At 36.8% G+C, this 26,279-nt stretch overlaps 2 protein-coding genes across 2 annotated transcripts in view; one reads left to right on the forward strand and one right to left on the reverse strand.

The window, feature by feature from the left end:
- The window catches only part of LOC101742351 (heparan-alpha-glucosaminide N-acetyltransferase), a 28,667-nt gene extending 2,388 nt beyond the window's left edge, over window positions 1–26,279 (reverse strand). Inside the window, exons 1-10 of the mRNA XM_004928044.5 lie at window positions 26,228–26,279; window positions 25,209–25,626; window positions 21,249–21,379; window positions 19,601–19,716; window positions 7,089–7,245; window positions 5,855–6,059; window positions 3,594–3,761; window positions 2,938–3,059; window positions 1,655–1,824; window positions 373–559 (exon numbers count right to left, since the gene is read on the reverse strand). Coding sequence (XP_004928101.2) covers window positions 373–559; window positions 1,655–1,824; window positions 2,938–3,059; window positions 3,594–3,761; window positions 5,855–6,059; window positions 7,089–7,245; window positions 19,601–19,716; window positions 21,249–21,379; window positions 25,209–25,403 — 1,451 coding nt within the window. The 5' untranslated portion in view covers window positions 25,404–25,626; window positions 26,228–26,279. The remainder of the gene's footprint in view (window positions 1–372; window positions 560–1,654; window positions 1,825–2,937; window positions 3,060–3,593; window positions 3,762–5,854; window positions 6,060–7,088; window positions 7,246–19,600; window positions 19,717–21,248; window positions 21,380–25,208; window positions 25,627–26,227) is intronic.
- On the forward strand, window positions 8,249–11,126 carry LOC101743505 (juvenile hormone esterase-like). Its single transcript, NM_001281891.1, has 3 exons — window positions 8,249–8,434; window positions 9,206–10,401; window positions 10,913–11,126. The coding sequence occupies exons 1-3, from the start codon at window positions 8,249–8,251 to the stop codon at window positions 11,124–11,126; spliced, it is 1,596 nt and encodes a 531-aa protein (NP_001268820.1).

A 26,279-nucleotide genomic window follows, 5' to 3' on the forward strand; every position in this document is an offset into this window, starting at 1 on the left:
ACACACACTACCATGTATTTGACACACACACGCATGCCTACTACTTGTTTATTGTTAAACTTTTCTTATTGCATAAAGCCTATGGTCAAATTGAAAATAGACTAAATATTGTTTGTCTTTGTTAATATTTGTCTAAGTGTATTCTTGGCGAAATCTGTGATTAAAGAAGTATTATATAATAAATAGTCTTTGACAATAGAACCATAAAAATGTTCAAACTTATAATTTCAATTAAATATAGTCGAATTTCGACTACTGCGGGTCCACTAGTGTTCTTTATTGTACTCAAAATAAATATGGTATCTAAAGATTGTTGGTGACCGAGACAAAACGAATTACGAGCGTTACAATGGTACAATTGTTAGAGCTCACCAAAGATTCTTATTGATAGGTATAACCCCGTGCTCCCTGGAGAAGCCGGCGAGTAGTGCCCCGGCTAGTGCGAACACAAGCGCCCAGGCGAGCCATCTTGAAACGCGCGCTTTGTGCGACCGCTGTAGCAGCACTGTGGCGCCGGCTTGGATACCGATCAGAGCTTGCACAGCTGACGTGACGCACCCTGGAAATATACATAACAAAAAAAAATTAAAAAGCCGTTCGGATTGTCGATAATCCCATTCTTACGGATCGTTTGGAACCTCTGGGTCTTTTTTTTCCTACCTAAGCTGATAGCCTTGAGAGGCTACTCCAGTGTAATCTTAACTAGTAGGTGAGCTCACGGGCTCAAACCTGACGACGTTGCTAATACGAACCCTAGCAAGAACCGTGCTGCGCAGAATCTACCACCGGATCGGAAACGCGACCCACTGAGAAGATCCGACGAGAAACTCAGTGGGCTGTAACTGTGGGTTGATTTACGATGAACGATAACCAGACCTCTGAGTCTGCGGAGGGACTTCGGTTCTCTCTGTATTTTGTACCGTATGTTCCACGGGGAGTGCTCTAAGGAATTGTTTGAGATGATACCGTCATCTCGTTTTTACCATCGCACCGCCCGCCACCGGAGTAGGTCTATTACTATTACTCTACTACTAAGTCTAGGTAGTAGTATGGAGTATGGACACTGCGTTCATCCGCAGTGCGCTTCCAGAGATCTTTTTTGCCTCGTACCATCCGGCTTTGGAATGAGCTCCCCTCTACGGTGTTGCCGAAGCACTATGACATGTCCTTCCTCAAACTAGGCTTGTGGAGAGTATTAAACGGTAGGCAGCGGCTTGGCTCTGCTTCTGGGATTGCTAACGCTCATGGAGCGACGGTAACCACTCACCATCAGGTCTGCTGTATGCTCGTTTATATATATATATATGTTTATATCGTTTATGTATATGACAATGAAAATGAATAAATAAAAACAATATATTTAACATAAATCAAACAGTTTCCAAAAATGGTTGTTTCGCTCCATTTTTGTTTAACACGCAATGTAATAAATACAATTAAAAATGAACTGACACACAGGACCTATGTTGCTGTTTCTTTGTTGTTCTTTTCTTAACGTCATTAAACTATGTGTACACGTACGTTCTCGACTCCTGTCGCGTAGAATCAATCAGTTTTCATTATTAATGGTTACCTTAATTTTTTTAATCGAAACGGAATTTATTTACATACTACCTCTGCGAGTCAAAAGTGTGTATACAATAACAAATCGTACCCAATAGTCCTTCAGGGTCGGTAGGTGGACCTCCATAGACATTCCTCGCATCGCTCCTTTGGTACAAATGTGATTCCCCTAAGATGAGTCGGTCAATGAATCCAGCAGCACCTCCACTGCACTCCGGAGCGACCCACTCATCGTGCTTCCCACCAGGTCCCAAGTAACCTCTACACACATCATTTTAATTACTCTAAATACTAAACAACGAAAAATCAAAACATTAAATTTCAAAATAATTAAAATTAACGTGGTATGGGCATGTGACGCGTAGAGAGAAGATGCACGTGACTAGGAGATGTATGAAAATGGTAGTGCAAGGTAGACGGGGAAGAGGTCGACCGAAGAAGACATAGATGGAGTGTGTGAATGACGATATGAGAGAGAGAGGAGTGAGTGTTGAGATGACGGCTGATAGAAGAGAATGGAAGAGAAAAATTTGCTGTGCCGACCCTACCTAGTGGGATAAGGTGGAAAAAAAGAAGAAGAATTAAAATTAACATTAATAACGGTAAACAATGCTTTATAGTGATCATCAACAATTTATTAATAACTCTTATCGAACAAATTAGCTGTGACTTGACTTTTTAAATACATATTTTTCTACTTGTATTGCATTCAAACACTTAATCGTGTTTATTCTAAATTGAACGACAACATGACTCGTTAAATGTCTGAATATGTTTTCTGAAGATAACAAACGCGATCATAGGCACTTTGATCTTATTATTTTTATTTAACACTGGCGGTCCGCTCCGGCTCCGCTCGGGTATTTAACAAAAATTTCAACGATATTTGACGTTGTTTTATTTTTTTAAATAAAAGTGCACTTATTGCGGCATAGCTATAATAGTTAGACATGTGCTGTCGAATACTTTTTATAAATAATAATGTGTTCTACAAAGTCGTAGTACATTATTTTATTCTATCATCAATAGTTTTCGCAGGGCACGCGACGTAAAGAATATTTTAGGTAATTTTTTACACATTGGGTTACATTACATACATTATTGAAGTTTTAGTAAGGATCCCAAATTTTTTTCAAAAAGATTATAGCCTATGTCGCTCGGGAATAGTGTAACTTCTAAACAGTGAAAGAATTTTTCTAATCGGTTCAGTAGTTTCGGAGCCTATTCAATACAAACAAACAAATTTTTCCTCTTTATAATATTATTATAGCATAGATTTTCTATTGTTTTTTTTTTCTTCAATGCACCTAAAACAATTTTTATCGAGCAACCCTGGAAACCGTGACATGTTTCTAGGCTGGACATGTAACTTACGGTGGACAGTCGGGATGGTGAATGATAAATGTTATGACGCTGTGAACAGTCACCAAGACGATCGCCAGAACCCAGCACCACAAGCAAGACAACACGTCTTTTAACGCCTGACCGCATGCACCCTGTAAACAACAGATTTCGTTTGAGAGCATTCGATAGTTATTTAAATGTCGTCTTCTTAATTAACAGTTAAACCAAAACATTTGTATAAAATTAGTTTAAGTATCTTCTTGCGACACCAGCGAAACGCTGTAAGCTATCGCGAACTAAATCCGTGTCTGCAGCATGGGCTAGTAAGCCATTAAGTAGAGAGACAGCTCGTTCCGTTAAAGCGGTAGCAGTAGCAATAGCACAGCCGTTATTTAATAAAGTTGAGAATTCCAGCTCATGTTTTATGGACGGAATATCTATGGACTTCGGTAACCGCCTCACACCAGAGATGCCATGAGTTCGTTAACCTGTCTATGCTAATGTCTTTCTGAGCCGAATGGGTACCGAAAATTCGCATTCGAGACAAGAAGAAATAGACGGCATCTCGAATACCAAATATATTTACTAAAGTAACTTCGACCGGGGATCTAAGAACAGCAAAACCACTCGGCCGCAAACATCTAAGAGTTTAAGTTTTATTAAATGAAAATGTCGATTGAACTGACCCTAGGAGGAGTGTAAAACTTTGGTGCGGTCAACGCATAGAAGCCTGCCGCCACGAGGTAAGCAACTGCAAGCCTCTGAAGGACGCCGAATATACGCAGCTCTTGCAAAACGTTCGAACCGTATATCGTATTCAAAGACATTCCCAAAAAGAACATCATTATCGAACGCTGAAAACAAACAAAACACAAATCATATTATAATTATCTATACATATAAATAGAATTGGAGTGTCTGTTTGTAACATTGAAATAACCGCTTTTTACTACATGCATAAAATGAATATATATACGGGACATACCAACACCAAAATAATAACATTTTTTGTTGGTTCAGGCTAATCTCTGGAACGGCTGGACCGATTTTGACGGGACTTTCACTGATAGGTAGCTGATGATATAAGGAGTAACTTAGGCTACTTTTTTTAGACTAGCTTCTCTCCGCGGCGTCACCCGCGGTACGACAATAACTGCGGGTACCATCGCGGGACTCAGCTATCAATAATAAAATTAAACGTTTCCGAAGCGAAGCAAACGCGGGTCGCTAGTCATAAATTAACATACAGTTAAAAACATTAATGATACGAAATAAATTGACGTTTTCTGACATTGTTCTGTCAGAGATAATAAGATCGTTTCAAATTACTCTTCAACTAGTATCCCGTTACTCAGTGAACTCGTAAAAGCATTTTAGAACCCGTTGAAATTTAGAACCTGATATCAAGTACACCATTGTTCTAAATGTAACAGTCTCCGCTTGAGAATGTAAACCGGGCCACATCCGAGTCGGTCAGTGTGTGGATTTAAATGATGATAGCAGCCGTTGGACATATAACAAGAAATAACAAACCGTACATTGAAGCGTGCGTCTTTATTGATCGCTAGCTAATAAGAACATGAAGTCTAATGAACGTTTTAAGTAAGAAATCGCTTGCTTGTAGGAGAGAGCGCGCACAAGACATCACGCGAACGTGGAATTTCCAATGGATTTCGTAAAAAAAAAAAACATTAGCGATTCTGAAGCGAACTCGAGCATATAAAGATTGGATCTGTACTGGAATGATATGAAATACGGAAGTCTCTTGGTGATGTAATGTTTGAAAGTGAACGGTTAGCGTGCAATGAATTAAGTTGACTCCGATTACCGCGTGCCCAAACTATTGATAAGTATATCGACATATCGTCTTTTCGCAATAAAAGTGTACAATTCCCAAAAATATTCGAAATTGAGCTAATAATATGCGGAATCATTTGATATCACCAGTATTTTTCTCATAAATACTGACAAAAGAGTGTAGTTTAGTTTTAGTTTTTTTTTTTTTTTTACCTATGTTTTGACTACTATTGACAAAATTAATACATAATTTTATCTTCCATTAAAAGACAGATAATGTAACTGGTAAAAAATAAAAAATAAATGTTGCAAAGATGTTACACGTTACACCTTTAAAACACTCTCCTTTAAAATTAGTATGTTTTGAGATTATACAGTTTTAATGCGAGAAGACGATATATTCAGTAGATACACAGTCCAGTATACACAGTAATGATTGAAATTTCATAAACACAATGCTTGATGTTCTCTTTCAATAGTTCAAAGTTATTCAGACGAACGATTCAAGGTTTACATAACAATGCCCGTTTTAAATGTCACTTGATACTCCACCCCTTAAAAGTAACTTGAAGAACCAGTTGTTAACCTGTTATTATATAACTCCAAGGCGTGCATAACCACAATTAAACAAATTCACAATATAATTTTTGCTTAAAAAGATCAGTGCATCATTGTTTTTAATAATGCTGTATGTATGCGCATGTATGTTAGAGAACTCATCAACTAAGATGGTTGCATGTTTAAAGATTATTTAAAGTTTTTTTTTCTACCGTACCGTACCGTACCTACCGTAACTAGTAGGTGAGCTCACGGGGCTCAAACCTGACGACGATGCTAACACGAACCCTAGCAAGAGTCGTGCTTCGCAGAATCTACCACCGGATCGGAATCGCGACTCACTAAGAAGATCCGGCGAGAAACTCAGTGGGCTGTGTCTGAGAGATAATTTACTCGTCGAGCCCTTCGTCGCAAGCGACGGGTTCGACGAGAACGGTGACCGGTGCTTGAAGTACCTAGAAGCACCACTATTATTTATTTAAGGTCGTGTTGCTTCAACTATTTATATGACAAAATCTCCAGACATTAAAGCGGTCAAATCTATTTTAATATTTACAAAATCACTGATATTAGAAGGTTATCGTTTACTTACTCTGACAATGTGCATGACGATCTTCCAACGGGGTATACCTTTGGCAAATGCGCTCTTAACGGAGAGAGGAATGCATACACCCATGATCCAGAGGAAAGCTGGAAAGACGAGGTCTCCAGCTACCATACCGTTCCACGTGGCGTGTTCCATCCACCAGTATCCGCCCGCGCCGTCATTCACGAAGATCATGAACACTATCGCCATTCTGATAATATCAAAGACACTTATGACGAGTTGGTATGTGAAATCACGTACTCTAGACGATTTCGATGACAAAAACGTGATCTTTAAAATAAATCACATGCTCGGAGGATGCATATAAAGCCTGTATTGATGGAATATATTAAAAATATTCGCGAAAACTAACATACATAGGTCGTGATGTGATGTTGAAAAAGTATTATTTATTTTTATATCGCTGTAGATAAGAGGACATAATATTCTCCAGAATCCACCAGAGAGATGAATGTAAATGCTGTAATCCACTTGAGATATAAAAACTTAAAACGTTTTATTTTTATTAAACTATTAATTGAATATTAAGTTTAGTAGTAAACATATTATATTGTTGCATAATTTAGGATTGTTCTCCATATAAATAAAGTATAATGAATAAGCTGCGGCCGAGTTCTCGTGTTACGTGTGGTTTGCGCTACGCGAATTCAAAACGAATATTATTATTAGCATAACATTGCCATAAATGCAATTACTTTCATCTTCGAGAACTTTTATCTAGATGATATTCAAAGGTGCCTAAATTATTTTTAGCAACTACATTTTCACCTTTAACTAAATAGTAAATAAATAAATAACACTAATGCTTTCAAGCCGATTTTTTTGTGTTTAGCACCTACGAGAAAATGTTTAGATGAATCCGAATCTTACGGCGTCAGTGTCTATGGTTGAGTTTGCGAGAATTAGTTAATCAGTCTGGGTAAATGCTACTTTCAGTTGACCTTTCAACTATTCTTCTGTTTGGTGTACGTCTCGTCCCGTAAATATGCGTGATTGAGTTTCGAAAAATATTTCTGGCCTATTAAAGTTAATAAGTGACTTGACATTGTCCAAGCTTGCGCCGACCTTTGCTACAGGTAGGCTTTCAATCAAACACTTTAGATATTTATAAAGAAAATATATGTTCAGCTTTGGGTGTGGTAAAGTCAATGAGGATCATAAAATACTAAATTACACAATTAAAGCCTTAGTAAGGGTGCCTTCAAGAATTTCTGCTTACCCTCTGAAAGTATCCAGCGCTCTTAATCTTTGTTGTATCGCCAGCTCCTTATCTCCGTATCTAAGTTTACCGGTTCTTCTGACTTTTGACATGATCAATTTCATTATGCCATAGAGCACCCATACTGTCAACAATGTGCCCAGGAGGAGAAGCAGAGCTGATGACAAAGAAATGTTGATTACTTTTTTTTTTTATTTATTTTTAGTGTGGGTCACCCGTTGTAACTATACTGTATATATATATTTACTGGTAGTAGGACCTCTTTTGAGTCCGCGCGGGTAGGTACCACCGCCTTGCCTATTTCTGCCGTGAAGCAGTAATGCGTTTCGGTTTGAAGGGTGGAGCAGCCGTTGTAACTATACTGAGATCTTAGAACTTATGTCTCAAGGTGGGTGGCGCATTTACGTTGTAGATGTCCATGGGCTCCAGTAACCACTTAACACCAGGTGGGCTGTGAGCTCGTCCACTAATCTAAGCAATAAAAAAAAAAACTAAGGTCTTAGAACATCTCCAGTGAGAAGGTGAGTGGCGGCATTTACGTTGTAGATGTCTATGGACTCCGGTAACCACTTAATTAGCACCATGTGGGCTGTGAGCACGTCCATCCATAAATGCAATAAAAAACAAAATACTTTCAATGGTAAAAGGCATTAACAAATTATAAAATCACATATACCTGTGTTGCATTTTAATCTAATATACAGCTTAAACTATTTAGACTAAAATGTCACTGACAATTTTAAATATTATGTAATTAATGGTTTGCCTTCGCAAAAAGGAAAACAAAATGTGTGTCAGGGAGAGTTAGCGAATAAAGTTTTTGCCCTATACGGATAAGAAATGAAATATTCTAAAAAGTATTAATGAAAAACATTGGGAAACAAGTATGAAGATTAACGAGGTCACAACAATCGCACAAAACCTTTTAAAGGCAGCCGACACAAAATTGCGTAACGAAAACATATCTGAAGAATTTTTAAAACTCTCTTTCGTCAATCATAAAATTTATATCAACTGTTACGTAGACACTTCAGATGCCCGATAACCATATCTGAATTTATCCCTTTCAATATGTCGAGATAAAAATATGTATATCATGGGATGTAGTTTGTTGCCAGTGCTTCTTCGACCTTACTTAGTTTAGTAAACAGTGGTGTAAAATGGATTTCATGCCGTGGTTCTTGTTGCTGATGTTAAGTTACGTTCAGGCTAATCTAGTGAGGGTGGATCCATTAGTTCTTATCAGTAACCAAGGACTAGTGAGGGGTCACAAAGCAGCAGACGGAGATTATTCCATATTTTTGGGTATTCCTTACGCCAAAGTGGACGTAAATAATCCTTTTAGTGTAAGTATTATTGTTATTGAGCACTTTTGTTCATACAAAGGTCTTGGTGAAGATAATAAGCATTGTGAAACACTTATTGCCATAATATTCAGTGACAATTGAAGTGTCATTGACTTATTTGTTCACTAACAAAGAGACCACAAGAGCGCTTAAGCTACCGATAAAACTATGAACATTTGTTTATAATGTTGATAATTGAACAGGCTTATAGATAGTTACTCTCAATTTATACTTTTGATTTTTTTTAGATTTTGAACGTTTTTCTTTTCAATTAAAAATGCTGACAAACTTATATTCTCATTGTGTGCGGTTTGAAAATATTCTGTTTTATTAGCATGTCATTTTTAATTTCATTAATTAGCGCTAGTAATAAGATCTGCTCCTTGAGCAGTATCTTTAATAAATTCTGCTTAGACATCACCTAAATTGTGCCAAATGTTTGAGCCATTATCCTAAGAGCTCTATTGCATTGGAATAAAACCCTTTAAGGCGAATGACATTATGGCTCCTCAATAAAAGAGACGAGAGCTCCGCAAGACGATGGTACTAGCTTGCGAGCTCTCAGACACTACGCCAGTATGCGAGATAGCAAAGTTAAGTGACGAGGAATACCTGAAACCGTGCACCTATGACTTCTGATTAATAGCCAAACAGACTTTTCCTCATTGGATTTATGTTGTTATGTCACTGGTCGTAAAATTATTACACTTTGTCAATAACCAACCAAATGTTTACGATCTGTTTAAAAAATTAACATTTGTACTATTTCAGACTGCTACAGACCCTATAGCTTTTCCTGAAATAATTCACGATGCCGTTGACGAAGTGAGGTGCCCTCAAACATCTTCGTCGGTCGGTGAACAAACACTAAATTGTCTACGTTTGAACATTTACGTACCAAGTGCAGCTAGTTCTAGGAACCCTATGCCTGTCTTAGTTTGGATTCATGGAGGAGATTTTGCGACAGGAAGCGCTTCGGATTACGGAGTCAAAAATATAGTTCGGCATGGAGTTTTAGTAGTTACAATGAATTATAGATTGGGGCCATATGGATTTTTGTGTCTTGATGTTCCAACTGCGTCTGGAAATCAGGGACTTCGGGATCAGTACAAAGCTTTAAGCTGGATTCGAAATAACATTGCGTCTTTTGGAGGCAATCCGTATAATGTAACTATTGCAGGTCAAGATGCCGGAGCCACATCTGTGCTGCTACAGCTGTATTCTGACAACGAAAAACTATTTCACAAGGTTATCATTGAAAGCGGTACACCACAAAGTGAAGGCATGTTCGTAAACGCAGATGTTGAGGCAGCCATTAAATTAGCTGTTCATTTAGGATTGAATACAACTGAAACTGAAGAAGCTATACAATTCCTCACAAAAACATCACCTGACTTAGTAGTTGCTGCTGCTAAAGAATTAGAATTACAATTGAAGCCTTGTAGAGAGAGATCGTTTAGCGGAATCAGCAATTTTGTTGAAAGTGATCCCTATTCTTTGACGAACAAGAAAAAAGTTAGAAACACTCCAATTATGATCGGGAATACAAATAAAGAGAAAAAGTCTTTGAGTGCAGATTACTTTTCAACAGACCCCTTTTATGAAAAGTTAAAGAGTAACTTTAACCTTGACGAAGCTCAAATAGAAAAAGCAGCAAAGAACGTAAGGCATTTTTACATTGGAGACAGCTCTTTATCAGCGGAAGTTGCTTCTGAATTACAAGACTTTGAATCAGACTTTGTTTACAATCACCCGTCTCAAAGAACTATTACACAACTGCTTGACGAAAACGCAGGAAAGATTTACGAGTATTTGTTCAGTTATTCCGGGGAGTTAGAGGATGGCGCTGAGCATTCATCAGAGTTAAACTACTTATTCGAAACGGCTGGAGGTTCAGATAGGACGGAAGAGGAGCAATTAATGGTCGATCGAATAACGACTCTATGGACTAATTTCGTTAAATTCGGGTAATTGTATTCAATTTAAATATCACTTAATTAGAAACACTACATAAACACCATTATAAAGATGTGGTTTTTAAGTCATGTTAATCATAATTTAAAATATCAAAATAAAATGTACCTATGAATACACGCAAGATATTCTCACTGGGCTTCTAGGCGCTTTAATCTTATAGCTTTAATAAGGTCAAATCTGTTTTGGAAAAAATATTCATCGTCAGCACAAAAATCAAAAACTATAGATTCTTAAACTACGTTTACGGTTTAATCTCTAGATTTTTCTTGTCATTATTTCCGACGTTTGGAATACTTTAGAGTTTTCGTGGTCACGGACATCTAAGGTATTTGTAACTCGTCAACATTTTAATCAGTATTATCGGCGCAATATTCGAAATGTCTTTAATAATATAATACCGATACTTTCAATTGTCTCTACGACTCGAGAAAATATTAAACAATATACACAATATGTACTACTAAAAACATCTAATGACAACCCTAATCCATATTTTTTTAGGAATCCCACTCCGAAATCGACAGATCTGATTCCTACGATCTGGGAGCCTGTCACTGCCGATACCAGGCCGGTGTTGGTGCTTGACAAGGATGTACGTTTAGACAGCAGGATTGAACGCCAAAGGATGGCGTACTGGGACCTTTTCTTCACAACGTACGGACAATACAATTTTATAGCAAGAGAAACGTGCGTATTCAAAGACTATGATGACTAAAATGTGGAACGAATGAAAATGTTTTCGGTATGAAAAATAAGAAATGTATTTTAAATAAGTCATTTAATGTATCTTTAGTTGCAGAATTATATTATTATTTTTTACACAATTTGGTCTTTTCATTTTCTTTTATTTTCAGTGGGTCAACGACCTAATATAGTATGCCTAAGGACACAGATGTTTTAAAATTTACGATTGCAAGGTAATCGTTTTATCTGATCACGAATTTTAAGCGTGTTGCTTCAGCGACGAAATATCTTCATGCGGCCTATTGAGTAGCAATTGAATACGGCTGTTTATCCAACAATACACGACGAATGTAATCTAGGTCGTTTATCGGATGTCTCGAGCGGATGGTGCTCATCTCGACAAATCGACTCAGACAATGGATTTGGCACAACATCCTCTTCACGCCCACAGAGATCGCATGCTTCGTAACAATTACTTACAATGCTCAATCATATAATGGCATTCCTTTGTTATGCTAAATGCATTTTTATTTGTAAAACTTCACAAAAACTAGTCTATTTTGGTGTAATGAAATATCCCTACATAAAAAAATTTGATGTAAGTATGGAATTGCGTGATTAATCTTCTATATATATGAAAATGAATTGCTGTTCGTTAGTCTCGCTAAAACTCGAGAACGGCTGGACCGATTTGGCTAATTTTGGTCTTGAATTATTTGTGGAAGTCCAGAGAAGGTTTAAAAGGTAGAAAAATATGAAAATGCTCGGAATTAAATAAAAATAACAATTTTGTTATTCTTTTGATGTGTCCGCCGTCGGACGGATTCCTTTTGTTTGTTTTAACTTTATTTTATACAAAAGCTTAGGTCTCTTATTTATCGATTGAGGCACTACGAAGTCTGCCGGGTCAGCTAGTAAAATATAAAAATGTTTGTAGAATTCACGTGTTCTAGAAGTCAAATTTGCATATTAGATCCTGTAATTTTTTTGTGTGTATTTTTACAGTAACTTTTCCGTTGCATCGAATTTTTCACAGCGGTGCAAAAACGATTATACTTCAACACAAATGTAGGTCTTTAACGGCCCCAAGTTACAATTTCTGCTGGCGCCTCAAAGGGTTAAGTGTCAACGTTCCACGAACAAACCGAGCATTGTGACTAAATAACAAAATTATCTGTCCTTTTATCAGACAATGTAACGCCACTGTTTCCGAAACGGAGACAAGTGATAATACCACTGGTTCTATATTATGACATATTATTATGTTACTTACTAATTACGCTTACGCATTTTTTTAATGGACGATATTAACTATATTATATATAAAAATGAATTGCTCTTCGTTAGTCTCGCTAAAACTCGAGAACGGCTGAACCGATTTGGCTAATTTTGGTCTTGAATGATTTTTGCAAGTCCAGAGAAGGTTTAAAAGGTAGATAAATATGAAAATGCTCGGAATTAATTAAAAATAACAATTTTGTTTTCCCTTTAATGTGTCCTCCGTCGGATGGATTCCTTTTGTTTGTTTTAAGTTGATTTTATACATTATCGATTGAGGCACTACGAAGTCTGCCGGGTCAGCTAATCTTTATATATATATATATATGTGTATATATATAATAGCTATAATAGCTATATATACAATAGGACGTCTCTTGAGCCCGCAGGGGTGCCACCGCCCTGCCCAGTTATTCTGTGAAGCAGTAATGCGTTTCGTTTTGAAGCCTTTGTACTATAAAAACTGATACTTAGAACTCTCGTCTCAAGGTGGGTAGCAGCATTTACGTTGCCGATGTCTATGGGCTCTAGAAACCACCTAACACCAGATCGACTGTGAACTCATTCCGTCGAACACGTCTAAGCAATAAAAAATCCCCGAAATAAAGAGTGCCCCTCTTTGATTCATAAATGACCTGTCGATTTGTGAATACCGGAACATGTCAAGTCAAAACCAGTGACCACAGTGTGTTTACTATAGCAGACATATCGAACAATTGCCGTGTAAGTAGGCCTTGATAAAAATATCCCTAATGTTAATCCGGACTATATTATGTTATCGTGTAATCATTCAAATTCAGTTTAGTAATTTTTGCTGGTTTCAGTAATAAAAATCCCCCATATAAACTTTCAGATTTACAATATTAGTAGGTATTATCTAGGTGTTGAGCCCTAGTATAGTTGCTTCACTCAACGAGTCTACCGGGCGTCACGCCCCGTCTATAACAAGTAGCTCAATGAAGGCACGAAACTTTTCTCGTAGAGCAACCAAATTCAAGTCATCGTGGCCTAAAGGATAAGACGTCCGGTGCATTCGTATCTAACGATGCACCGGTGTTCGAATCTCTCAGGCGGGTACCAATTTTTCTAACGAAATACGTACATACAAATGTTCACGATTGACTTCCGCGGTGAAGGAATAACATCGTGTAATAAAAATTAAACCAGCAAAATTATAATTTGCGTAATTACTGGTGGTAGGACCTCTAGTGAGTACGCACGAGACCTTAGAACTCATATCTCGAGGTGAGTGGCGGCATTTACGTTGTAGATGTCTATGGGCTCCAGTTACCACTTAACATCAGGTGGGTTGTGAGCTCGTCCAACTATACAAGCAATAAAAACAAAATTCAAAGCGGTCGACTGAAAACGATTTTTCATTAGCACCCAGTAACCGTTCAAACGTGGTAATGGTTACTAAGTTTCTACGTGAAGATTACGTAAAGCATGAAATTTCTATTAGAGCCTCTACAAATCTGTTGTTTGTGGTTTGCTTAGAGAGCGACAATTTTCCAACAACGTCTTTCCACATAAGGTTTGTTTGGGAAATTGACATTCTTTAAACATCTTTGTTTGTGTTAGCAAAACCTTTGTATTCCGTAATTATGTGCCGAAGAGCTGAGGGCACATATTCTCCTTTTTTTATTTTTATTGCTTATATGTGTGGACGAGCTCACAGCCCACCTGGTGCTAAGTGGTTACTGGAGCCCATAGACATCTACAACGTAAATGCGCCACACACCTTGAGATATAAGTTCTAAGGTCTCAGTATAGTTACAACGGCTGCCCCACCCTTCAAACCGAAACGCATTACTGCTTCACGGCAGAAATAGGCGGGGCGGTGGTACCTACCCGTGCGGTCTCACAAGAGGTCCTACCACCAGTTGGAATGGATACCATCCTATCATGAAGGACTCGAAATTTCACTGTAATCTTATGGGACAATCATCACTCATAGATACCAGAAATACTAGGGGCACGAGCAAGGTGTGACCAATTTCAATTTTCAAATAGCACGTTCGGGAAACATCGAAAACATATGTCAAAAACTACCTCCATTGAGATTGACCGAAAATCGTTCATTCCGTTTTTTTCTCGGGTTTAATTCCCTCAAATAAAATTCATGAATTCACTGTACTATGTAACTTATCATAATCATAAGCGATACGAGTGATTCCATTCAGTTTTTACTTACAGAAAACAATTCAATATGTACCTAGTCAGGTCATAAATTCTGTCACATGTTTAATGTAAAATAATTGAAACAAGTTTATTCATTATGTAACCATTCATATACCAAAATGAACTTAACAAAACATAGATTCTTATGACACTAAAGTTTATTCAAAATGACCTCCGTGATTTTGAATACATGCCTTCAATCTGCGCGGCCAGTCGTCTATCGCAGCACGAACGATGTCCATGCCATCCAATATCGGCGGCTGCCTTAATCAAGGCTGTCTTGAGTGATTCCAAATTGGGATGAGGCTTTGAGCACGCCTTTTTCTCTAAGTGTTACCATATCTTGTAATCTAAAGGATTCAAATCTGGACTGGAGGAGGGCCAGTCTTCGTGCCGGATGAAGTCGATTTCACGCGCCGCCAGCCAGTCTTGTGTGCTCTTCGCTCTATGAGCTGGCGCCGAATCTTGTTGGAATACCCAGTGCCTGTTATTGAACATGGTATGAGAAACAGGTACCACAAGATTCGTCAGGACTGTATTTTGATACACAACTGCATTCGTTTTTACCCCTTTCTCACAAAAATGTACCTCTGTTAAGCCCCAATAAGAAACTCCCAACCATACCATGAGCGAGGATGGAAAATGACCTCGTTGGACACGCGGAATGCGGTTGCTCGCTTCTTCATTACTGTGTGCGTACACCTTATCATTTTGTTTGTTGTAGCTCTCTTCTACGGTACAAATTTTTTCATCCGAAAAAAGAATTTCCCGATACTTTTTTCCCGCGTACCGCTTCAACAAAGCGCGGCATCTCTTCAGTCTCAGGTCCATTAGACGAGCATTCAAACGATGTCCTGTTTTTCTTCGATATGCCCGAAGCCCTAAGTCTTCATTTAACACCCTTTTCACCGTGGTTCTGCTTAACCCCATCTGAAGGGCCAACAGTTTCTGCTTACGTTTGGGATTTCTTTGAATTCGCACCTCCACAGCTTTTATCACTGCTGGAGTCCTAACAGACCGAGGGCGACCACTTCTTGACCTGTCATCTACACTAGAGTCTTCATTGTATCGTTTGATGGTACGATAAACGAATCTTTTGGTTATATTAAAAATTCTCAGTATGTTAAAAATTTTAATTGGCGCGTAACCGCAACGATGCAACGCAATAACTGCAACACGGTCTTCTTTAAGCGTCCACTTCATATTTAAAAATGAGTAAAATTCTAAAATTATACCTTTTTTATTTTCATGAAGAATTCGAAATTCGAATTCAATAAACTTTTTTGTGGCCAGCATTCTAAAAGAAAAGTTTTTACTGTGTGACAATACTTATGACCTGACTAGTTATACCTACATTCTAACAAACTCATTATTTATTAAACAATAAAATATTTAACCATAGATTTTCTGCACATAAAAACGTAAACAATTTCGCTATTACAAAAGTAGACGTTGCATAAACATTCAAAAAAATAACAACTAAAATGTTAAGATGAATTACGTAAATTTTCAAACCATTTTCATGTTTATCCCAGTAAAATATTTTAGGGAAAATTAACTAGAAAAAATATTTAATACATCCCGAATGCAGATCCTTCTTTTTATTTGGAATCAGTGAAAAATTAACATTGAAATTCTTTGTGTAAATTACATCCCCTCAATATACTATACACTGCCAGAAATAAACCCTTCGAATTTTGATTATATTGAACAATAAATTTGCAGCAATTTTTTTTGCTTTGCAAAATTTTGCTTTGCAAATAAGCAGTGCCTTTGTACATAATTTTCCTATTACTCTGTACTGTGTCTTGTTTTCTGTGTGTACATAAATAAAGAAATAAAATAAACAATAAATTTGATATATTTATTACATTGTCTATAAAGACAACATGTGAAATTCACTTTCATAGAAATGATTACTTTTTAAAATATTTCCGTCAGTCAACGATCGCGGTTGAAAATTCAGGTAAATTTAAAAAGAAACTTCGCGTGATTTCGTAACGTAAACAAATAAATAATAACGATGAGAAACCAATCGAATAAATAATACTTAGAGTTTGTCACTTTCACCGGCCCTCGCGAAGCCACTGACTGGTATTAGTTACGCTACATTTTCACAATTTCCACTGCTGACGATTCGTCTTATCAATGAAACTGCTTGACGATTTCAAATGAATCGTTTTTAAGACATTTGTTTCTTTCTTACTAACAAATTTAGCCATAAACTTATCGTCATAAAAATTATGTATAATATTATATTATAACTTTAATCCACCGCAGAGTTTACTGGTGGCCCTGATGCCTTTCCAGTTTCACAAGGACAGGTGGGCGAGCAAGGGATCAGGGGTCACAACATATCGTGGGTTAAAGTTTTAAAGGATTTTTAGTAATATTTTGTTTTGCTTCGATTGGAAGCCAGGATCGCGACCCCGTATGAATTGATTACCGAAACTCATAAAAACACTATGCGATTGTCACCTGAGATTCGTCAAGTTGAGATCTCAATAAACTCATATTGCATAACGAGTGTATGCTAAAATTAAACAAACTCAAAGTACTTAATGAATTTATTTGGCGCTCAATTCTAAACAGCGTGTATTAGATAATAGCAGACAATTATTTTAAAACTATTCAACATATTATCTCAGTTGCACTAAATTACGATAAAATATTCTTTTAGTTTTATAACTTCATGTAATATTCAAACATTATCATGATTGGAAAGTTTTTATTTATTTTTTATTATTGCTTAGATTGATGGGCGAGCTCACGGTCCAGCTCCTGTAAATGGTTACCGGAACCCATAGACATCTACAACGCAAATGCTGCAACCAGTTTGAAGTCGTCGTGGGCTAAAAGATAAGACGTCCGGTGTATTCGTATCTAGCGATGCAACGGTGTTCGAATCCCGCTGGCGTGTACCAATTTTTCTAATGAAATACGTACTCAACCAATGTTCAGGATTGACTTCCACGGTGAAGGAATAACATCGTGTTATAAAAATCAAACCCGCGAAATTATAATTTGCGTAATTACTGGTGGTAGGACCTCTTGTGAGTCCGCACGGGTAGGTACCACCACCCTGCCTATTTCTGCCGTGAAGCAGTAATGCGTTTCGGTTTGGAGGGTGGGGCAGCCGTCGTAACTCTACTGAGATCTTAGAACTTATATCTCAAGGTGGGAAAGAAAATTTCCTGGAAATGTCATCGAAATCGGTCCAGCTATTTCGAGTGTAGTATCTTAAATATTAAGTGTATTATCTGTGGTGTAGTATAGGAAAGTTACATACATCGACTTATTTCTAATGTTGGATAGATAAGATCTGTTTTTTTTTTGGAAAAAGATTCTTGACCATTTTAGGCTCCTGTTGGAACGCTAAATACGGTTTTTTGCGTATCTATTTGCACTTATTAGGTTACGCTGACATAGCTTCTCAAGGCTATCAGCTTAGGTAGGTTCAAAATAAAAAAAATCTATTTGCACCATGATATTTCGTTGTGTTAATTCAATGTCATGCTTCAACGAATGTGCTCGCGGATGCTGCACTAAAAAGAAAATCTGAACACTACGACGCAATATTTATGAAACAAACACGTTTACTTAAATAGTGACCGAAAGTCAACAGTTGTTTTTTGTATCACAATCCAATTTAAGCGCAGTATTATTAAAATTATGTAATTTCGTCTTATTGCTCGAGATGTGACCTCAATCTTACACTCAATTTTGAATCGTAAAAAATATGTATTTGTGTGTAAATGTGTAAATGTGTAAATGAAACATTTATTTTTATTGCTTAGATGTGTGGACGAGCTCACAGCCCGCCTGGTGCTAAGTGGTTACTGGAGCCCATAGACATCTACAACGTAAATGCGCCACACACCTTGAGATATAAGTTCTGAGGTCTCAGTATAGTTACAACAGCTGCTCCACCCTTCAAACCGAAACGCATTACTACTTCACGGCAGAAATAGGCGGGGCGGTGGTACCCACCCGCGCGGACTCGCAAGAGGTCCTACCACCAGTAAATAATATAAAATATCTTTAAAAATTAAATGTAATTCATTTGTACGTCGCAAGAAGCCTTACTCGGAATCTAATATCCTTTCAGAAAACGATAATATCATTGATAAAGAAAGTGAGATCAGATAAACGAGTAAGTTGAGATAGCGAATATACAACAAGGGCATTCAGATTACTTATATAAAATAGTGTGTCAAGGGTCCTGTGTGCATAGCATCAAGAACATAATGGAAAAGCCAATTCGATTTGTATTATCTTAAAGAGGAAAATATTCAAATCACATTGATATTACGTATCACAAATGGTCATAAATTATAATATGCAGAACGTATAATTCTAAACTGGATGTAGAATTAATTACAAGGTTTGTAAACATATGAGTAATGTTCTAAGTTATTGAATTATTTCTGTGTTTTCTAGTCATCTTTCATACAATTATAATGCGAACAAATCTGTCATTACTATGAATGAAAAATAAATGTGATGGAGGTGTCTATCCGAGCAGGCTCACAATATCTTTAATATATATATTTTTTATTGCTTATGAGTGTGGACGAGCTCACAGGCCACCTGTTGTTAAGTGGTTACTGGAGCCCATAGTCATCTACAACGTAAATGCGCCACACGCCTTGAGATATAAGTTCTAAGGTCTCGAGTATATAACTCTTGTAAAATTTCCGATTTCTTCTTTCTTTCATCTGACTAAATATATAAAATAATTCTTCCATGTGTTCATTCAGTCATATGAACAAGTGTTAAGTTCGTATAAAACATAATAAAACTAGAAAATTTACATTTTTATTTATAACGCGCACATCCCTATTTGTTCTACTCGTGGGTCTTGGAGGGGCATGCGTGCGGGCGGAGCGGCAGAGACGTCGCCGGGCAACCACGAAGTTTTAAAAAAGCTGTCAGTCGATATAGCACCAATGAAATATATCTTACATCGTTATAATTTATAAATTATACACCTTAAATTAGGATAGTTTTAATAATTCGTTATACATTAAAATTTACAAGACTTACGCAAGTAAATGTCGACCGGTTCTCTGTCGGTTCGGATGTCGCATCCGTCGCTGGTGGCGTTCAGTCTGTACACTCCGAATTCTCCGACCTCTGGACGCAGCTGGCACAGAAGTCCCCTGGGCAGACATAAAAAAGATTGAATCCTTATTCTGAACAACATGTGCTTCTAGACGTTCTAGACCAGCGGTCGGGGAACCGCGGTAAATTACCCCAAATGGGGTAAAATGAAACTTTTGTGAGTAAAAAGTATACTGAAGTGAAACTTCTTTAGAATCGTTAAATTTTTATTTATTGTTTTCTTTTCAAAATTATCATGGGGGCTATAATATGAAAAATACTAAAAAGAAGCGATTTCGTTTTTTTTTGTTCTTCGCCATGGGGTAATATCAACTAACATAAAAATATTTTGGGGTAATAATTAAAAAAGTTCCCCGACCGCTGTTCTAGATTATACCTTTTTTTTTCTTCCTAAGCTGATAGCCTTGAGAAGCTATATCAGCGTAACCTTAACTAGTAGGAAACGAAACTTAGCAAGAGCCGTGCTTTGCAGAATCTACCACCGGATCGGAAACACGACCCACTGAGAAGATCAGGCGAGACACTCAGTGGGCTGTGTCTGTGGGTTAATTTACCCGTGGAGCCCTTCGTCGCAAGCGACGGGTTCGACGAGAACGATGACCGGAGACTATTCCCTCGATTATTTCCCGCCCTTAAATTTGTAATTCGGAAAGAATAAAACATGTATTTTTCGGTATTTTAATTTAATTAATTGCCTGTGTTAATCTCTGTTCCATAATTTATCAATCGATTTATAGATTCGTTTGGTTGCAAAAATAGCGAACCAGACAACGTACAATGCTGTATTTATCTAATGGTTAAATCATTCGACCTTGCTCGGGTCATGTCATTTATCAAGATAAAGTGTATCCTATGCCAAATCAGAACATATTAATTCAGTAATTTTTTCTTTAGTAATTGCATTGACTATCAGACATGTGTATAAACACTCATTTTAACTACGGTAGGAGAAGAAATTGAATGAAATTAGATTATGAAAACAAAATTAGAACTGTTACTCTCCGTTTAGAGGTATTGTTTTTTTACTCAGGTGATAGGGTAACACACAGTCGGCGTCGCCTTTGACACGTCATTTCGGGTCCTCCCGATCCACTCTCAATGATTTTAGCAATGTATATTCCAGGCACCGCTCTCGTCTAAGCCGTCAAAGGCGATGAAGATTGCGACGTGCAACCTAACTCATAGGTAGAAGTAACTCGTTGAAATTCTCGTCCGATCTTTTCAGTGAGTCGCGATTCCGATGCGGTAAAAGATTCAGCGAAGCACTGCTCTTGCTTGGGCAGACGTTTACAAAACCTCTCGAGATAACGAAGAAGCCGGAATAAGACCACGAGGCCGACGATTAGGTAGGCAGCGGCTTGGCTCTGCTCCTGGCATTGCTGACTTCCATGAGCGACGGGAACCACTCACCATCAGGAGAGCCGTATGCTAGTTTGCCTATACAGCAATAAAAAAAAAGATTAGGAAGGAAAATAAAGAAACCGTTCTCATAATTATGTATATGAGCTTCTGGTGCCTTTCCTCTCTATGTCAATTAAGCAACAGTAATCATTATACGTAATCAACTTACGTGGTATTCCCAGCAGTTACATACGAGTCAGTGAGATCTGTGTACACTCTCCACGTGGATCTACGTGTTGTGCTCACCACCCAGGACTCTTCAGTCCCAGCCGACAACTTCTTTTGGAGTTCAAATGGACACTGAAAATAAGGATTTTTTTAAACCTAATGTTGCAGATGATGTGACAAAAAAAACCAGCAGCGTAACGACAAGTTCTTTTATTTGTGCCAGAAAGCAGAAAGCAGGTAGAAATTGCTGGCACGGCTTGTTTTATTAACACTAGGCCCCCTTCGTGGGCTTTGGCTAATGGCAGTGGCGGAAGGGGGCGCGTTAACATGGTTTGGCGGCATAACTGGCGGTAGGGCATGGCAGCTGACGCCACGTCCGTTATACTAAATAACATTAGATTTCTGTTTTTTTTAAATACCGCCTTTTTTGTTGTAGTAAAAATCACTACACAATTTAAATTATGACATCTGTGAGAATCAGCAAAGCATTGCTCTTGGTAGGGCTGGCGTTAGCAAATCCTCTTAGGTCAAGCCCGTGAGCTTACCTACCCGTCAGGGCGTAGCTGAAATAGCCTCTTAGTCTACCAGCGAACATATAGGAAAAAAAGTGAGAATCACTAATATTGCGTTTCGTTTTTGGGAGCGGTTCCGATACAGCTGTGTAGCGTCTTTGATTGCTTCGAGCTGAGTACGTTATAACATGTTCTAGTTTGTTATGAGAGCAGCCTTTATAACTTCAACCCTGCTTTTGAATTAGGTTTTAAACTAAGTAGGAACATTTAGGGTACAAGAAGTGGATAAGGTCCTCTGGCATAGCTGACGTCCAGTTATGAGTAAATATTTTACTTGTACACTTGCCTAACTTTCTGACCTCATTGCACTTATTGTGGTCGCAAGGACTTAGTTTGATCATTTTACGGCATTAAGACGTATATTTTAATATGATTCTCGAGTTAAGAAAATTCTGATTGTCACACTTAGTATGACAATTTTTAATGGATTTTGTGATTAAAAAAATACACAATATTTTTCATCAACTTAATTAACATGAATATTAAATATCTATACTAATATTACAAAGAGAAAAGATTTGTTTGTTTGTTTGTATTGAATAGGCTCCGAAACTACTGAACCGATTTGTAAAATTCTTTCACTGTTTTAAAGCTACACTATTCACGAGTGACATAGGCTATAATCTGTTTTGAAATAAATAAGGGATCCTTACGAAAACTTCAATAATGTAACCCAAGGTGTAAAAAAAATACCTAAAATATTCTTTACATCGCGTGCCCTGCGAAAACTATTGATGATAGAATAAAATAATGTACCTACTACGACTTTGTAGAACACATTATTATTTACAAAAAGTGTCGCGACAGCATATGTCTAACTATTATAGTTATGCAACAATAAGTGTTCGTTTATTTTAAAAAATAAAACAACGTCAAATATCGTTGAATTTTTTGTTAAGGACCCAAGCGGAGCCGGAGCGGGCCGCTAGTGTGACAATATTATACAGCTAAAAAGAACGCTGCATTTATTAAGTCTTCTAACGCGAAATGTAACGCAAATAATGACTTCCGAATGCTTTATCTAAACTTATTTCAAGATCAAATTATGGGCTTAAATCGTATACATTTTACTATAGGAAATAATAAGTTGCATCTCAAAAATTATGCGATTTCGTAACACGAATATAATTTAACTATTCTAAATTAAAAATCTGAAACTCATTACCGTTTATTTCACAACAATATGATTAACGAACTGCGTATGAATGCAAAACAGTTTCCAGTTTTAGTAAGGATTATAAAACTCTGTGATGTAATCTAATTTCTGTGATCTACTCTGAAAGATATCTGCCTAGTATAGGGTACTATTCGCTGATAGTTTCTCACACCACGGGCGTAATGGTCTCAGTGAATCTCTCAGGAATAGTAATTTCAATACCAAACTAAGACACTTGCTTCTTGCTTACTTCTATGGCTGAAATAGGCAGAATGAAATACACATTGACAATTCGCGTGCAAAATATCTTAAGACGGAAATCCTAGCTTCTGTTTCACGAGTAAAATTTAGTCAAAAGCCTGTCTTATTCGCAAAAATAATTCTTATCATAACAAAATAATTCTTATCATCACAAAATATTTTAGAAATTTTTAGAAATTTTTAAAACATTTAATTGTGTTTAACAGTGTAATAACACACCCTTGTGGCTAAGTCGTTACCATTCTACTTATTATGCACAACCTACATAAACTAAATCAATAATTTTCTCTGGAAATACCTTGGAAAAACCGGTGATAGAACATCGATTGACGCGGTCCCCGCAAGAGGGGGCTGTTTTAATGGAACTAAATGTGCCAGCCACACCCAGCCATGAAAATTATATACCAAATGAGATAGTTCATTAAATAGATCATGTTTGGCACTTAGATAATTAAGGCTTTATTAAAAACGAATGTTAGCATGTAATTTGAATTTCTCACGCTATATTTATCGACTTTTAAACATAAAATGAATTTTGTACCTTAAAGTGCATCTAAAATGATTGACCTTTTAAGCTGAGAGCGCAGTTCTTAAATTAATAAGACACTCGGAAATATATTTATTGGTTTAAATGCTTATCTATGCAAATGCCATTTATTTAACAAAAAATGACGGTTTTTTGAATCACGTATGAAATTAAATATATATTTTAGGTATCGATGAGCTTTTTGGGAAATTTGATTAATTCCTGAGCTAAATACTTCAGCGAGAAACAAATAGTAATTAATTAAAGGCAATTTTGATTGTCTTATTGTTATTTCTTTCACAAATCATCAAATGACGTAAAAACACATTAATAAGTTCTTTCGAAACAGAGCTTCCCTAGTTTAATGTAAAATAAATTTTCAATTGTAAAATAAACCACAAATATCATACATCAAAGATGCCATTACTGAGAATCAGAAACTTCAAGAGTAAGGACCTAATAATACACATTTAATGTGCATATATTTCAAGTGAAATGTATTTCGGTATTGACTTTGACTTGTTTGTTCCGTTTGTGAAAAGGTAGGCACAAATTTAAATTTGATCTAAACTGTTTAACTAACAATAGGTTAGCTAACTAACAATAGTTTAAGTAACTTAAATATCCCCTTTTTCGTTACTCGTAGCCAAGTTTCCAAATTGGTGAAATTTAAATATCCCGTAGGGAAAATATTCCCGAATATAAAGCGGTAAAAACATGATACAATATCCATTTGCACGGTACGTTTAAAATACTTCATATTTCGGGAACCTGCATTGTAAAGCAAAGGAAAAAAGCAAAAGGTTATTGACCTCAAGCGTCCGTCGTTATTTGCTTATGCATTGCGTGCATAGGAAAGAACAAGTTATACAAGTTTACGTCCTCGATTCTTAGATAAATATTTAGATGATTGCATTTAAGTATTATCTTCGTTTGCCTTGGCATACTTTACAACCTATGAACGTGTTGAAGGACGTTTAATAATACCATTCATGTTTACGACTAATAATGCGCATCAACATAAAAAATAAACGGCTCCAACCCGACTTATGGTATTTCAACAATAAGGCGGTAAATCAATTATTTGTAATTCATAAAATAAACCCAAACCAAAACCGCGCCTTGTTTTGGTTGCAGTTGAAAGACAATGACCTCGAAATTTTAAAATTAACGTCGCTCAAAAACAAAATAAGCAAAATATTTTCACGTCAAACATATCGACAAGCAATTGAAGATTGATTGAATTTAAGATATGTATTTTATTGAGGTACTATGGGATTCTGTCTTTCAAAACAAAATAGACGATAACAAAAGATAACATGTCACAAGAAGCACAAACGTAATCACAAAAAAATGCTTCAAATCACTTTAAGTTGTTGTAAACAATTGATGACTAATGACTCATATATTTATGTAATTTTCTAAGCAAGATATAAAATTACTTACTCTAAAACAGTCATCCGAGACACTATAGACCCCGACATCCTTATCGGACGTCCCCACCATGTAGGCCTGGTCCATCTTCAAGGCTGTCAAGTTCAGACCCTCGTACTCTTCCATTCCAGGGTGTTCCAGCCATGACATCACTACTTCTTTGTACCAATGCCATGTGTCGTTCGTCACTGAAGATGATTCGTTCATTTTCACAATTGCAGCCTTCGATTTCTCGGTATTGAATTAGGCAGACTCACGCGCGATTATAGTTCATTTTAAAATAAAAGGATAATAACGTGTTTAGCTCCGTGCAGCTTGGACGTCCAAACAGGTCAGTATACGTAGTGGAACTGCCGGTTTGGTACTGAAACCGGTGTTAGTAGGCCCGCGCGAGCCGTTGCACCATTACATTAACTTTCTGCAATGTGATCTTGGAAAAAATCCACGAACAATCATATGAAAGCGTAACCATAATAAAGTTCGTCTACCTGTTGTACATTCCCATGAAATGTGCATTGATTAGAAATATTGCAATCCATAATTTTCCGATCATGTTTGTTTGCAGAAAATGAGCATATTGCTATTTTATCTAAAATAATTATCAAGCTTCAATTCACTTTTTTACAGTGCACAAGACACACCTCTAGTTTAACTGATCGATGGTCTTATAATGTATTCGATAAAATTTGTCGACTATTAACCCTAATTAACTAAGCAGATATATAAATTTTCGGAATATATGTAGTTCACGATAAGGTAGGATGAGTCCGTAAGTGCGTAAGGAGTGGAAGTGACACGAAAGGATCTGATCTAATAATTAATAGCCTATTTTGTTATTAATAAAATTATTAGCTAAGAGTTTAATGCTATCTTAATACTATTACTTCTCAACAACGAAAGAACAAAAAGTCCCTCCGCTGTATGTTTAATAAATGTACATTACATTATAAATGGCATGGCTCACAAAAAAAATATAACACAATAGTTTTGTTTCTCAACGTTAACATTATTACATTTAAATTATCAACTACCAGCACAACGCAGCCAAAAGGTCGTCGACACTTTTTATGATAATAAACAACA

The sequence above is a fragment of the Bombyx mori genome, chromosome 13 (assembly GCF_030269925.1).
Source record: "Bombyx mori chromosome 13, ASM3026992v2".
Lineage (NCBI taxonomy): Eukaryota > Metazoa > Arthropoda > Insecta > Lepidoptera > Bombycidae > Bombyx > Bombyx mori.